We start from the raw sequence: 15,090 nt of genomic DNA, 5'->3' as shown, positions 1-15,090 counted from the left end.
TTTCACATCAATTTAAAGTCATTCATTTTGGCACATGGGGAAAGTTTTTTCTACTCAAAAGCATAATAAAAATCAGTTACAAAGTCAGTAATGAAAAAAGGAAAAACAAGAAGAAAAAAAGAAATAAACCTCCTTATGATGCAAGGTAAGAAGGAAATATTTTCTATTCATTCAACTAATATTTATTGACCTCCAACCCTTAAGCAATGGACATATAATGGTGAGCAAAAGAAAGTTAAGATCTTGTCTTTGAAGGGTTTAGGTCTCACTGGGGAAACATATTAAAGTACTAAACAAATAAATGTAAAATACAGTCATAAGATGTACTAAAGAGTTTTACAGTGCTTTGAGGCCTCATATTGGACATAAATTTGACAGAAAGATCTGAAAGAAATGTTTCTCTGAGATGTGAAGGAGCGGAGGCTTTCTCTCAATGAAGGTAACTGAGGGACAGAGGAAACATTTCAGGCAGAATAAAAAGCGCATGTGAAAGCCCAGCGGTGGCCAAGTGAAATGTCAAAATGTTTATAACTGGATTAATTCACCCATTCATTCACTCATTAAATAAATATTTACTATGTGCTAGATATTGTTCTAGGCACTGGGGATGGAGAACAAAGCAGAAAAAAGCTCTACCCTCAGAGTGTTTCTACTCCATTAAGAAGAGATAGATAATAACAAAAAAAAAAAAGATAAGTAAAGCACACAGTATGGTTAATTTTAAAAAGTGTTAAGGAGAAAAATAAAATCAGGAAAATAGAGACCAGGAAGGGGAAGACACCGTAATTTAGATAAGGCGGCCAGGGAAAGTCTAAGAAAGTGACATCTGAGTAAAGGTCCAAAGGTGAAGAGTAAACCATACTAACACCTGATGGGTGAAAAATTCCAGACAAAGGGAACCTGAGGAAGAAGATTCCTGGCATATTATGGAATAGCAAAGAGAGCTCTGGAGGTAATCTGAAGGAATATAGTAGGTGAGGTAAGAGAATTAAGAGAATGGAACATCATGTGGGCAGTGTAGGCTACTATAAAGACGTTGGCTTTCATCCTAAATGAAACAGGGAACCATCGCAAAGTTTTCAAGAGGATGGTTTCATAATCTAATGTTTATTTTAAATAGATCCTTAGCTCCTGATTTAAGCAGAGACTGAAGGGGGCCAGGTGGGAAGCAGAGAAATCAAGTAGGAGACTATTTCAATAATTTAGGGAAGACCTAAAAGTGATTCAAATGGGGTAGAGGCATGGACATAGTAAGAGAAGAAAAAAATAACAGGAGAGTAAATGAATGTGTTTACATATATATTTATTGAGGTAATCAAGACATAGTCAAGTGACATTTGGGGTATAGAGCAAAGTAACTGAATAAGATTCTATATCAGGCATACAGAGGTTATAAATGCATACTCATGAGGATACTGAAACACATGAATTTAGTCATGTTCTACCTCTAAACTTACCCTTAGCTCTTTCAGTACTCAGAGACAGAGACACAGCTCTGCATAAAAATAGAAGATGCCTCACTTCACAGATGATGAGTCAGTGCTTTAACCTCAGGACTGAAGAATCAAGCTTAGAAAAATACTGTGAACTAAAACTTTTTAAGTGCATTTAGGGGTGTGGTAGGAAATTTGTCATTTACCAAGCACTTTCTAGATACTAGACAATTTTTTTAAAATTATATTTTATTCTTACGATACTAAAAGTAAGTATTATATCCCATTTCATAGATTAAGACACTATATCCAGACAGGTTTTGTGATTCAACTGATACCATAGCCATATCAAGTATCTCCATTAAATTTCAGAGATAGGTCTGACTCCAAACATCAGGTTTTTTTTCCTCTCTACTATATATTATACCCGCCATCTAATAAAAGTTTAATTTTCCACATAAGCTGTTTACTGTAAACTAAGCCATAGGAAAAATCTTTTCACAGTTCAAAAAAACATGTACAAAATTAGGTATTATTTTCTACTTCCTATAGAAAATGATAGTCATTTGAATTGAAGGCATAACTACATTTCCTTTCTCATCATCACTACCAGTTCTTTAAGATAAAACCAATTAGCTTAAAATCCTTATAATGGATATATAATGCATACTTAACTACTTTGCAAATCCTAATTTACATAACTCAAAAACCGTTAATTTGTAGAAAATGCAATCAAACACAAAGTCCTGGTGGCAATGAAGTAAAAAAATTGACTTAACCTTCACTTGTAGCATAGGTTGAAATTCCCTCACGAGCTTCATTGAAGAGTCATATATGGAATTTCCAATTTTTACTGACTCCAACAGTGGTACAGGACGAAAGTCGGTGTGGTAGAGTTCAGCATTCAACCAAGAAGCCACAAGCTCCAAATTAGGAAGAGTAGCACTCATGCCAACGATCTGCACAGCGTAAGACAGAGGACTGGCTAAATCTGCCTGACTGTGAAAAACAAATGAAATGATGTTAAAAGATGTATAATATTAATGACAAACAGAGCTATTAACAACGTTCTTGGTCATGTCCTTCGGTACATACACACATACATTTCTTTAGGGTATATGCCCAGGAGTAAAATTACTGGGTCACAGATGATCTTCAATTTTATTGGATGTCAAACTGCTTTCCAAAGAAACTGTAAAACACTTCTACAATCCATGTGTGATTCATTATTTGACATCCTTGTCAGCATTAGTAGTGTCAATCCTTTTAAAGTCAGTCATTTTGGAGAGTATGTGGTAATATCTCTCTGAAGAGACAATTTACATTCCCTTAATTACTAATGAGATTAAGCACCATTTCATGTTTATGGACCATTGGGATATCCTCTTTTAAATGCCTGTTCAAGTTCTTTGCCCACTGATATACTGGGTTGTGTTTTTTCTTTTTAATGTGTAGAATGTTCAGGATAATGACTTCCTCTTTCATCAGTTTTTGCTCAACTTTGTCTTTCCTTCTACTTTCTGTGGCATTATTTTATAATTCTTTTTTTAAGCTCTCGAGATAGATAATTAATTTTTCAGTATCTCTTCTTTAATAATATATACATTTTTATGCTTTAATTTCCCTTTATAAACAACTTTAGCTGCATTTCACAAATTTTGTTAGAAGATATTTTTGTTATACTTTCGGTTTGGACTATCTTCCAATTTCTATTATGATTACTTTCTGGAGCCGAAAGGGATCAAAATGTTTTTCTTAACTTCTAAATATGTGGACATCTTCTAGTTATACTTTTCTTACATTTATTTCTAGTTTAATTCTACATGTGTCATAGAATATATTTTAAATGATTTAAATCCTTTAAAATATGTTGCTTTATGGCCCCAGATATGGTAAATGTTTTTTGTAAGTGGTCCGTGTACAACAGAAAAGAACACGTATGCTGCTTTTATTTAGTATTTGTTATACATACATCAACTAGGTCAAATTTGTTAATTGTATTAGTTATATCTTCTATATCCCTATTGATTTATGATATAGATGATTATCTACATTTTTTCTCATGTTTGCGAGAGATGTGTTAAAATCTCCCTAAATTGAAAGAACTACCAGATTGAAGAAATCTATTGAGTATCAAGTACAATGAATAAAAACAGACCAACACCAAGACACATACAGATGAAATTTCACAATACTGAGGAAGAAAAGGAGCTCCTAAGAACTCTGAGAGAATTAAAAAAAAAAAAATTATACAAAATAGAAAGGATCAGCATGGCATTAAATTTCTCAATAGTAACAAGAAAATTAAGTAATGCCTTGAAAACTCTAAAGGAAAACATTTTTTAATCTTGATTTTTACATTGGGACAACCTATGAAATAATTGCAAGGCATTTTAGACATGCAAATTTTCAAAGAAATTATACCCAGAATAGCCTGTACACTGAAATTAAGTGGAACTTCCTGGAAGACATCCCCAATTCCTACTCAAATGAGGAAGTAAATCAAGCAAAAAGCTATGGAATGAATAATAATGATAAAAAGAGATCCAAAGATAACTGCTGGGAAGCACATATATGGATTAATAACCTATCCAGTTTGGAAAAAAATCAGAAGGCTTTAGGAGAAACTTCTTCACGAAGATGAATTTGGTATTTAAAAGAGCAAATGTATTGGAACATACTAGGTGGAGATTTACACAAGTGAGAAAAATGCTGGGAATCAGTCAGTAATAAGTACATAGAAAACCAGTACATATCAAACAAAAAAAGACATTTAATAACTTCAGAGAAAACAGAGTTATTTAGAAAGTAAAAGTAATCATAATAGACTACATAGCTCAGTTGACAAAGGCATTGATATAGTCATAATAGTATAACTAAATACAAAATTATGACATAACTCTTTGGCGAATGGGGAGATGATGAAAGAATAAAGAGATGGGGGTGGGGAAAGAGATTGGGTGGATGAGTGAAGAATATAAAAAAGAGTTAGAACTCCATTTTCTATAAGAAAAGTCAAAATACAATATGTAAAACTAAAAACTGAAGTAGCTGCATTTAGAAATGTCACTATAAATTTTTTATAGTTATAAGAGTTAGAAGTAGTTGTTTCTGGAAAGTGGGGGATAAAGAAATGTTATTTTTCAAAATTAGCCTAAGATCTGTGTATAACTGACATATACGAAAACCAGATTTTTAAAATTCTATCATAAAAGTGGTCAATAGTCAGAAATTTCAGAATGTTTACAAGGTAATCTAAAATCACTCGCAAAAAAAATTTTAATCATTTCTTCAATTAAAAACCATTTTAAAAAATAAAAAATAAAATAACATCAATCTCAGTCTTAAGCACTTGTTTCAAAACAAAAATGAACTGCTATACATGATTTTATCCTAAATACCACTCTCCTTCTTTAATTCATGTAATTCAAACTTATTATGCACTTTTGCAGACACTTGCTCAACAGTTTAGAATCTCAAGAACACAGTTATTTCAGGTACTCACCAAGATGCTGATTTCTGAGTAATATAGCAAATTTTGGTCAACAAAAGTTCCAGTAGATACCCTCGGTGAGAGTCTCCCAGCATATGCAATTCATCCACAACCACCATTCCTAAAGAGATTTTCCAGATACTAGGTTTTACATAGTTTGACATTCTAATAATTTTAAGACTCAATATTTTATATCTACAAAGTAGTTGTCATTGCGGGTAATCCAAATGTCTATCCATAAAACAAATATCGGCTTCCACATAACAGACAATTCTTTTCTAAGTTATTTCAGGTATCATAAGTGATCCTATTACAGTGTATTCAGGATCTAAAAATCAATGATTCACTAAACTCAGGGATAACTCAGGGAAAACTGCCTCTCATTACTTATACTTTTTAATTGTAGTTGTGTAGAAATATATGTATGATGAGATATCGAAGACATCTATGACAGTTGTCCCCTATATTGGCGTTTTTATGAGAAAAACAACCAGGGCAACCATACTTATGTTAGAAAGTTGCTTAGAAAAATAAAATCATATCAAGAAGAAATTATTTTAAGGGATGTTTCTGTTTGATTATGGTAGGTTAGTGAATCACCCTACTAAAAAAAATATGATCATAACCCCCTTCTCCATTTCTTAGAGAATCAAACTAGTCTATGCACTTGAATTACTGAAGAATTACTGAAAATGTAGTTATTAACCAACACCTTCTTTAAACATTTTCATAACATCGTAGTTTCTATGCGTACTGGTGTCCCCCCACCACAAATCCTCCTCACCAAAATCAAGATCTTTCAGACTATTTCCTAATGATACACGTTGTTCCTTTTTCTCATCAGTAAGCTATCTCCAAATCACATTGAGTTATTTCAGTATTTATTCATTCATTCATCCAAAAAACATTTACTCTACCTAGTATTCCAGGCACTGTGCTAGGTATATTAGATATAACACTTAAGATTCTACTGCAATCCTCAAGATATTTAAAGTCCAATGGGTCACAAATGATAATTCTAATACAAACTGATGAATGTTATTTCTCTCTCCAAGCTTTATAGAGTAGAGCCCATGTCTTATGTCTTATTAATCTTTGATATCACTCTCCACTTCTACCCTACCACAGTCTTATTATTTAAGTTCACCAAAATCTCAATGAGCAGCTAATATTCTTGCTGCTTCTGTTGCTAATACAAACATTCTCTTCCTGTTGCTACCTCTACATAAAAGGATTTCTCGAGTGTTATTAAAAAAAAAAAAAAAAAAAAGCATTTAGGTAGAAAATCTTCCTAGAGTCCCAAGCTCAAATACAGTGTCAGTTTCTATAGCTCCCTACCATTTCCCTGCTAAATGGTAGCCCTTGGGTATAGGCCTAATCTAGATGCCACGGCATCAGAATATGATATTGAATACACATACACACTGCAGAGATGGCACATCCAGCCACAATACACTTCCTTTTATTCCTGGTAAAGTTTAGAAAGAAAAGAAGGAAAGAGAAATGACTTCAGGTTTTGTAAAGTGCAAAAATACAAAGAAGTTGAGTCAATAACAGCAGCAGTACACAAATTTTTTTCCACAGATGTCAATGTCCAGAAGTAGATAACAGACAATAGAAGAAAATATGGGAAATACAGAAATCATTCCATTCTATCCAAAAAAAAAAATGGCAATAAAAAATATTTGCTTATTTCCTAATTTTCTTACCTAACAGATCCAACTGATTTTCTTCTATGAGGCGATTGACTAGACCATTGGCTCTCTCAATTGTGCAGACAGCAATATCCAAGGAAGAGAAATGCCCTTTTGGAGAGGTACTGCCCATATAACCGTCTACTTTTATTCCTACTTCCTGAAACAGACTCTGAATTGAGTAAAAAGTAACAATATAGGTGAAAATATTTGATATTCATGAATTAAAATTGGTTCTCTCTCAGAACACAGATGGAAATATCTAAAGACATTTCTCAGATTACTATTAGTTGTTCCTGGCCAGGACACACTGGTTCCTTCTAAAATCATACACTAAAAATATGAAGTTTAGAATAGACAAAATCAGTACAGATTTCTGCTAAGACAAAGTCAAATGAAATTAAGCATGCCAATTTAATGACAGCATTTTACAATTAAAGCAGTTCTAAGAATTACTTATAGAAATTAAATTGGAGAAAAACACCTGAAGTACTAACATTTTAAATCTAATTAACAAACAAAAACCAGCTCTTTTTTTAACACTATAAGAAACAAATTTATACTTCATGCAAAAAATATACTCATTAACCCACTATTTTTATATAATGGAAGAAAAGTTTTCAAAAGTAAAATGCAGTGGGACTTTGATTTTTTTTTCTTTTTTTTTTTTTTTTTTTTTAGTTTAACTTTTAACTAACATACCTTCTCAACAAAAAGGATCCTTTCATCATTTTGTTAGTTTGGTCTAAGTTGAGAGGATGTAACCATGTAGGACCAGCTTTGTTGGCTATTTGGCCTCTGAAATAACTGTTAAAAAGATTTATAGAACCATAGAACTTTAGAGCTGTTCATTCATCAAGATATTTCTGAGTGTTTATTGGGTTAAACCACAGTACTAGGGTTAATATTCTTATTTTACCAATGAAAATACTGAGACCCAGCAGATTAGGTGCCTGAACTAAAAAAACATAGTGGAAAACCTGGGACTAGCACCAGATTTTCTGGACTACAAGTACAATAATCTTGCCATTCCAAAAGCTCATATTTTTTTCATTGCAGGAATCACAATAAATTTATCCTATTTAATGAAGCATTATATTTGTAAAAATGCCTTAAAAACAAGTAAGCATCATACAAAACATTATTATTCATTTTTGCAGAACAGAGGAATAGATAACGGATCTGGAGCTTCATCTAAGCACCAAAAGATCCTGTTTTTCATCCCCTGAATGTTACTAAATGGCCCTCGACTAAGATGGGATATGCTTCCTTACACTCTTTCCGTTCCATACTTCAGTCCAGTCCTACTATTCAGTTAAAATGCTGAGTCTTAATTTGCAGATTTATATACTAATTGAAGTATCCCACTCATTTCCTAAGTTTTTCAATTTTAACACATTTTCACCAATTATTCTTTTAATTTGATGGCCCTTTCTCATTCATGCAATAATACAAAAGTTTCCCTTCATAACAGAATCACAAATGTAGTGGACAATTTGGTGATGGACAGAGGGGGGGGGTTGGGGGCCTGGGAGAATGAGGTGAAGGGTTAAAGAAGTACAAATTAGTAGCTGATGGATGGGGAGCATGGCATAGGGAATGCAATCAAAATGAATACATTGGCTAGGTGGAGGGTCAGGGGAGGGAGAGAGCAATTGGGGGGATCGTTTTACGAACTATATGGATGTCTAACCAATGTACCATCTACTTGAAACTAATTAAAATAAATAAATTTTTTAAAAAGTTTCCCTTCATTAAAGGGTCAACACCTAATGCAACATTGGGATGCAATAAAAGAAACTTTATTTTCCATTTGACTTTATAATTCTATTTCAAATGAATAAAGCCATGGCTGCCAATAACGGGACTTATCACAATTTCAAACTTAGTACAAGAATATTACCTGGAGATAGAATTTTTTCTCTTTTGCCACAGAAACAAAAGGCAGAATAAACAAAGCTTTCTTCCTCATTTCCAAAACTCGCTTCAAAATAAGTAATTCAGCAACGAGAGTCTTCCCGGCACTTGTGGGAGCTAAAACACATTATTCCACAGGGTTATCACAAAAAAAGAAATAATATTTGATAAACTGCACTACTATTTTAAAACATATCTAGCAACTACAGAGCCTAAGACTAACCTATCATTAGGCCCAACTTTATATCCTTAAATGACTCCGACTTTAAACTACCTCTCTGAAGTCTCACACTGAAAATGGGTACTAAACAAATCTTTATGTCAACAGTAAATGATGATCATTGAGTACCTAGCTTGTAGCTGAAGATCCTTTCCTTTAAGTACTGAATGGCTAAGAGCCCTGCTTTGAGGAAGGAGATGAATAACTTTAATATGTTGTGATAGGAGTTTTATAGAAGTTGAAGGACAGGAGCTGTTAGGAAGTTATGGAATGGAAACAGAACTTGTGAGAAGGCAAGGTAGGAGGGTAGAAGCAAGGAATGCCAAGCAGAAGAAACAGTATGTGCAAACACCCGGAAGAAAGCCTAGTATGTTCAGATGCCAGTAAGGAATTTAGTAAGCCTCAAATAAAACAAGTAGGGAAGTGAAAAAAAATATATGTGCTTCATAAAAAAGTTTTATAATCCCACCATGTAAGGAGTTTAGAATTTATCCTGAAAGCAATGCAGAGTGACTAGTGAGTTTTATGAAAAGGAGTGACATGATTATATTTGTACTTTATAAAGAGCACTTCAGCTTCAGGAGCAGAGCATAACCAAAGAGAAAAGATAAACTAGTTATAAGGCTATTGCATAATCTAGAAGAAGAATGATAGTGAGCATAATCTTGAAAAGAGATAATAGTAAACTAGGTCAAGAACAGAGAAAAGTCAGAATTAAGATATTTGAGGTTACAGACACTGGACTTGGTGATTAATTGATATGAGTTGGTGACCAGAGTTATGAAGGACATCAAGTTTTGATTTAAGCAATTGAAATGGTCAGGCTATTCTATCACTGCCACTACTTGCCACTAGTTAGCATTTACTGTGTACTTTCTATGTACCAAAAACTGTTCCAAGTGCTCCCTCATGCTCTTTCTAGTAATTTGTAAGGTTACACAGCCAATAAGTGGTAGAGATAATTTGCAAATCCAACTAGTCTGACTCCACAGCCTGAACTTACATCTATTAATAAACTGTCTAATTATTTTTTGCAGCCATAACTAAAAAAATCAGAGAAAACTATTACAAAGGAAGTGCATCTTACCAAATAATTAGTCTCTAAAGTCAGTATAGTAAAAATATTTAAAAGTATACATGTCAGAGTTGCCTTTGAAAGCCCATATAAATTTTACATAAAGTATATTACATATGGTTTTGTACATTGAACCCTGTACAAGCAGGTCAATTTATAAACATACAATTTATGTTCACACATTGTAAAGCAACTGAGATAGACTGGAAGAAGAGCAGATATACATCTCCCATTGTGTGCTCACTCTCCATGCCATGTTTGTTGAGAGGAATGACAAGCAGAACAGTTCATTTTCTTTTTTTTTTCCTTCCCTCCACTCAGCCACATAATGGATTTTGCATAATTTAAATATGCATATAATGAGACTCCACTTTTTATATGTTTTAAGACTTTCTCTAGTTATAAAGCACTGTCTCGACCACTTCTAAAATTATTACCTCAACAGAGTATTCTTTACATTATGTCTTTAAAATAGAGAAATTTGCACAGATTTAAATACCTGAATATACTAAATTCTTGCCTTCCAGGACTTGTCCAAGCAAAAGGCACTCTGCCTGCCATTTAAACATCTTTTTAACACCAAAACTGTGATATTTCTCCAGAACTGGTGCAGGAAGCCCCCAATTTGCCAATAGCAACTTGTCTACTTGATCATCAGGAACTGTTTGCTGGCATTCCCCTTTCAGGAAAAAAGAAAAAGTAATTAATAGTTGAATTTAGTTTAACATATGACTTCAGTATTTAACCCTCCACTGTGTTTTGGAATTCCTGTGCGTTGGAATGAGGCTTATATAAAGCACACCTGACTTAAAGCACATCCAATACAAGGATCTGTAAGGAATACTGGGCACTCTTAGGAGCGAGCCTTCTATAGGTGATATTTGGCCAACTAGGAAGCGTCGAAAGACCCAGAAACCACTTGAACGTTACTAGCAGGTGGTCGCTGAATATAAGCTGAAAGGACGTCCGTGTCAGAACAGAAAAAGACCTGCCGCACCAGGCCGGAGAAGGAGACTATAAAACCAGTAGGTAGTGCAAACAAAGCAAGCTCCTCGTGATTAGGACACCTTCCTCCTACACGCAGTCCGGCTGCGTGTCCACCTCCCCTATTGCCTCCGGAGAGCCTGGGAGTACCTGCAGCTGCGGCCGGCGGGCGGCCCTGGTCCTTCAAGCTGCGTCCCAGGCCGGGGGGAGGGCTCAGCACCGGCCCCGAGGGGAGCAGGGGGCTGTCACTGCTCTCATCGCCGCTTCCCGAAAAGGAGTCTGAGCCTAATGTTGAACGCCGCCGTTTCCCACTCCAGCGCGGAAGATTCATCGTGAACAGGGACAGCCACAGTTCTAGGGTCCTCCCCCTCGAGAGACACTGGGCCTGGTGGCAGGTGTGGCTGTCATCTTCCCGCCACAGTCTTCAAACTCAGGCCTCCCAGCCTCCCTAGAACCATAGAGTTCTCAGTGATGAGAGTAACCTGAGAACCATAGACTCGTGGGGGAAAGAGCGGCTCCCGCTGGTGCCTTAGACCTCCGGCCTTTCAAGTCTGTGGTTGGTTGGTGTGAGAAAACCCGAACTGGACCTAGATTAAAAGAGGCGGCGGCGGGGAGACTCTACAGATATAATCTACATTTATTATCACAATGGCGTGAACGTTTCTCTTTTTGTCCACTTCTGGTTTGAATAGCAAGGTTTGCTAACTTATAAAATGAGTTGTGCATAATAGGTAGATCAAAGGAAGTAAACACTGGTATTTTTTTTTAATTATGTATTACACATTATGTGTGCAAAACATACAAGTAAAACCTAATATTTGCAGTGGAACATAATAGACTCTTCTGCTGTATGATGGTAGGACAGAGGCTATTTCTTTACACAATTTCCAATTTAGCCATCATTAACTGCGGGTACGATGTGATGGGGAGTTGGGGACTGCTGGAGGATAGACCCTTAGATGGCTGAACAAACGCGGCAAGGAAGGGACTCTGGATGTACCTCAGTGAATATTCTCTGCTAAGCACTTAATAATGGACGTGTGATCCACGTTTTGGCAAACTGAATCAAATGATTTCTGGGCGTAAACTGCTGATGGTTAATTACCTAGTTGAAAACGCATTTCACAAAGCAAATCTAGATGGCGAAAGCCTTGCCCTAAAAAGGCTGTGCTATTCTATAACACTAAAAATCTCAAAAGGGCCAGTCCAATAAAAAAGATTTTAATATAAGTCTGGGAAATGGCACTCGAGTGTCAATTCTGTGAAAACCTACCTATTAAACCTATCAAAACCAAAAAAAAAAACAATAAATTTTTTCGAGCAGCAGTGTTCTAAAATTCCACAAGATGGAGGTGTTATTCCATGAAGGAATCATTTTCCTAGTTACCTTTTATGCATTTATTCACTTAATTACTGACCAACTTCTGGGTGCTGAGCACTGGATATGTGGCAGGGAAATGGCAGGAAATAGCTCCTGCTCTCGGAAATTGCCTAGAGGAGAGGTACAGACGTTAAACTAATTAATTATTTTTTTTAATTGTACTAATGCTCAGGCAGAAATGAACAGAGTGCCATCAAAGAAATAAAAACAATCCTAATTTAGATTGTAATCATGAAAGAATGTTCAGAGATGCAGTATAGCATGGGGCCAGTGCAATTCTGTAGCCATTATACGTTTGAAGATGTAATAGCCTTGTAATCTCTGGAAACTTGCTTAAGCTTTGTGCTTCCATTTGTTCATCTATGTAATGAGGATAATAATAATTACAACCTATTTAGTTTTTATAAGCACTAAATAAGTAAATATGTATAAAGTGCTTAGAACTATGCTTATCACATTAAGTCTTATACAAAGAATGTGTGATATATAAATATTCTAATATGGTTCCCAAAATAAATCCAGCATTTTAATGAGAAATAGAGAACCAAAGAAATCTCTCACAGTTTTTCTATTTTTATTATGTAAACTGTGATCAAATGAGGGAAGTAGTTAGCAAGGAATTACAAAGGGTGGTCTGTCATCCTACTGAAAAGCCTAGAAAATATTTTAAAATGTATAACTTATTTCAAACATTCAACATTTATTTCTAATTTTAAAAATTCTTACAAAATAAAAAGAAGTCTACTTCTCAAAAATATTAAAGAATGTTTTATGCTAACAGTTATCATAATAATTAATACTAATACAGCAGAAATAGTTCCCATCTGTCTTTGAATTGTGTCTGGGCTTGTGTTCCTTGGCATTTTATCTGTGGTAATCCTTCAAAGCCTGAGTTAAAGCCCTCAAGAAAAAAAATTGTGCACATATTTTCTGCTTGAGACCTGGGAGACATACCGATTTTGAACCACTTTAAACTTAGTCTCTGGGTTAGCTTTTTTTTTTTTTTTTAACATAGAGAAATAGTAGAATGATGTTAGACACTAGAGCCAGATTTGGACAGGCCTCCAGCCTCACTATCTCAGATGGCAGAACAGATATTTCTGTTTTACTTACACAGAGTGCTACCCTCCTTGGGTTTTGGCTTTATACAGGTGATTTTAGATTTTACCTCTCATCCTACTAGGAGCTATAGTCTCCTATCTCCCAAAATACATAATTCATTAAAATTCACACTCCAGACCACCGAGGATCAGCAAATATTACTATGGAAAATTTTGGTTCTATTACCGCCTTTAGACTGTTTGATCATTTGACAGTTCTGTCCTATAAGGAAATCTCTGATTTTACCAGTTTAGTCATAAATGTTTTAAATGTATATTTTTATATAACATCTGGAATTTTAAGAAAAAGTATGCTGTGCTAGATGTGGTTTCTTGCTTAGTCTAATATTGCTGAAAATAGAAGCAAAAGAAACTCAAATAACAATTGATGTACATTCGAAGATGTCATCTTCTTAGTAAGTTTGCATAAATAATGAAGAGTGATTTTTCCATTAAAATTGCAGAGGTTATATGGAAAATAAATTTACACAAACTACATTTGTAAATTGACTAAATTGAAATCATCTACCCAGATCGAATAAACTCTGTGTTTCTCACACGGAGTGAAACTGATTTGCAAAAATATATATATATATATATATATATATATATATATATATATATATATATATACACAAGATCAGATATATGGGATGCTAGCAATGCTCACTGGGTCTAATGTGCTGAGAATAAAGGAGAAACTAATTAAGAGGATTTTGTGTTTGAAGTTCAGTGGTTTTTAACTGAAATAAGACCACTGGCTGCACTTTAGAATCCCCTGAGGAGCTTTAAACTTGCCATCCTACTCCTGGAGATTCCAATGTAATTGGTCTAGGATAGATTTTGGGCACTGGTAGGTCTTAAAAGCTCCCAGGTGTTCCTAATATGCTGCTGGAATTGAGAACCAATCTAAGGGATGAGACAGACTTGAGTTCTCATAGCTTCACTGAGAAAATTTTAATGAGGCTTAAATTAACAAGGAATTCTGAAGAGGCCCTCTGAAGAATGACCCAAAGAACTAGTTGAAATAACTCACTTATGAATGGGGATAGAAGACAAATTAAAATAACTTTAAAGGTCTAGGTAAAAAATTTAGAAAGCCAGCTTAAAGGTGGTCTAATACCCATATGACACCATATATAGCTATTACAATATTATTGACTATATTCCCTATGTGAGTGTACTGTTTTTAGATTAGCTCTTATGGACTCAGAAGATTTCTCCAAATGTTATTTTTTTTCCTTTGATACTCATAACCCTACCCTTCCTTTTTATTTAGACAAAATCTTTCCCAAATAAGCAACAGCAAATGGGAAAAATCAGTGGGAGGTTTGCTTATAGTCAGCTGTTTGGGTGGAGGGTCAAGGATGCAGGCCTAGCCAGAGGTAAATCCTCTCTCTTCATTTTCACTTATTCAGTTTTTCCTCTTATCTTTCTGTTTACGTTTAACCACTATTAAGATAGAATACTCTTATTCATAATACAATGCAAAATTTTATCTTTAATAAACTCAGAATCCTCCATGGAAAGAATTCTTTTATGGTAAAGGAAATTTACCATGTTAACAAAATGTTCATTAAAGTGATTCATAGATGTCCTTAAGATAATTTTTATTATATAGTAGATAACCTTTTGAATATGAATTGGTAAGTAAATACATTTCAAAATTCTATCTCATTCCTTCCTAAAGCGGGACCAATTTATAAACACATCTTCACTGCCCATGGTGGTGGTGTGCACATTCTGGGTTCTTTGTCCTTATGTCAATGGCAACCATAAGGACGAAGACATAC

The 15,090-nt window shown here is 34.6% G+C and overlaps 1 protein-coding gene across 5 annotated transcripts in view; it reads right to left on the bottom strand.

The window, feature by feature from the left end:
- POLQ (DNA polymerase theta) overlaps positions 1–11,259 on the bottom strand; it is a 91,267-nt gene extending 80,008 nt beyond the window's left edge. For 4 of the 5 annotated variants that reach the window (XM_016158842.2, XM_016158843.2, XM_016158844.2 and 1 more), the window contains exons 1-6: positions 10,967–11,259; positions 10,332–10,511; positions 8,524–8,654; positions 6,636–6,792; positions 4,939–5,047; positions 2,213–2,432 (exon numbers count right to left, since the gene is read on the bottom strand). In XM_016158842.2, the coding sequence (XP_016014328.2) occupies positions 2,213–2,432; positions 4,939–5,047; positions 6,636–6,792; positions 8,524–8,654; positions 10,332–10,511; positions 10,967–11,147 (978 nt within the window). In that variant the 5' untranslated portion in view covers positions 11,148–11,259. Of the gene's footprint in view, positions 1–2,212; positions 2,433–4,938; positions 5,048–6,635; positions 6,793–7,322; positions 7,428–8,523; positions 8,655–10,331; positions 10,512–10,966 lie in introns of those variants that run through there. The other variant, XM_016158846.2, reaches the window with a different exon arrangement.
- Between the last annotated feature and the right edge of the window lie 3,831 nt (positions 11,260–15,090).

This window comes from Rousettus aegyptiacus, unplaced genomic scaffold, assembly GCF_014176215.1.
Source record: "Rousettus aegyptiacus isolate mRouAeg1 unplaced genomic scaffold, mRouAeg1.p scaffold_m13_p_4, whole genome shotgun sequence".
NCBI classification, from domain to species: domain Eukaryota; kingdom Metazoa; phylum Chordata; class Mammalia; order Chiroptera; family Pteropodidae; genus Rousettus; species Rousettus aegyptiacus.
This window is presented reverse-complemented; position numbering and strand designations above follow the sequence as displayed.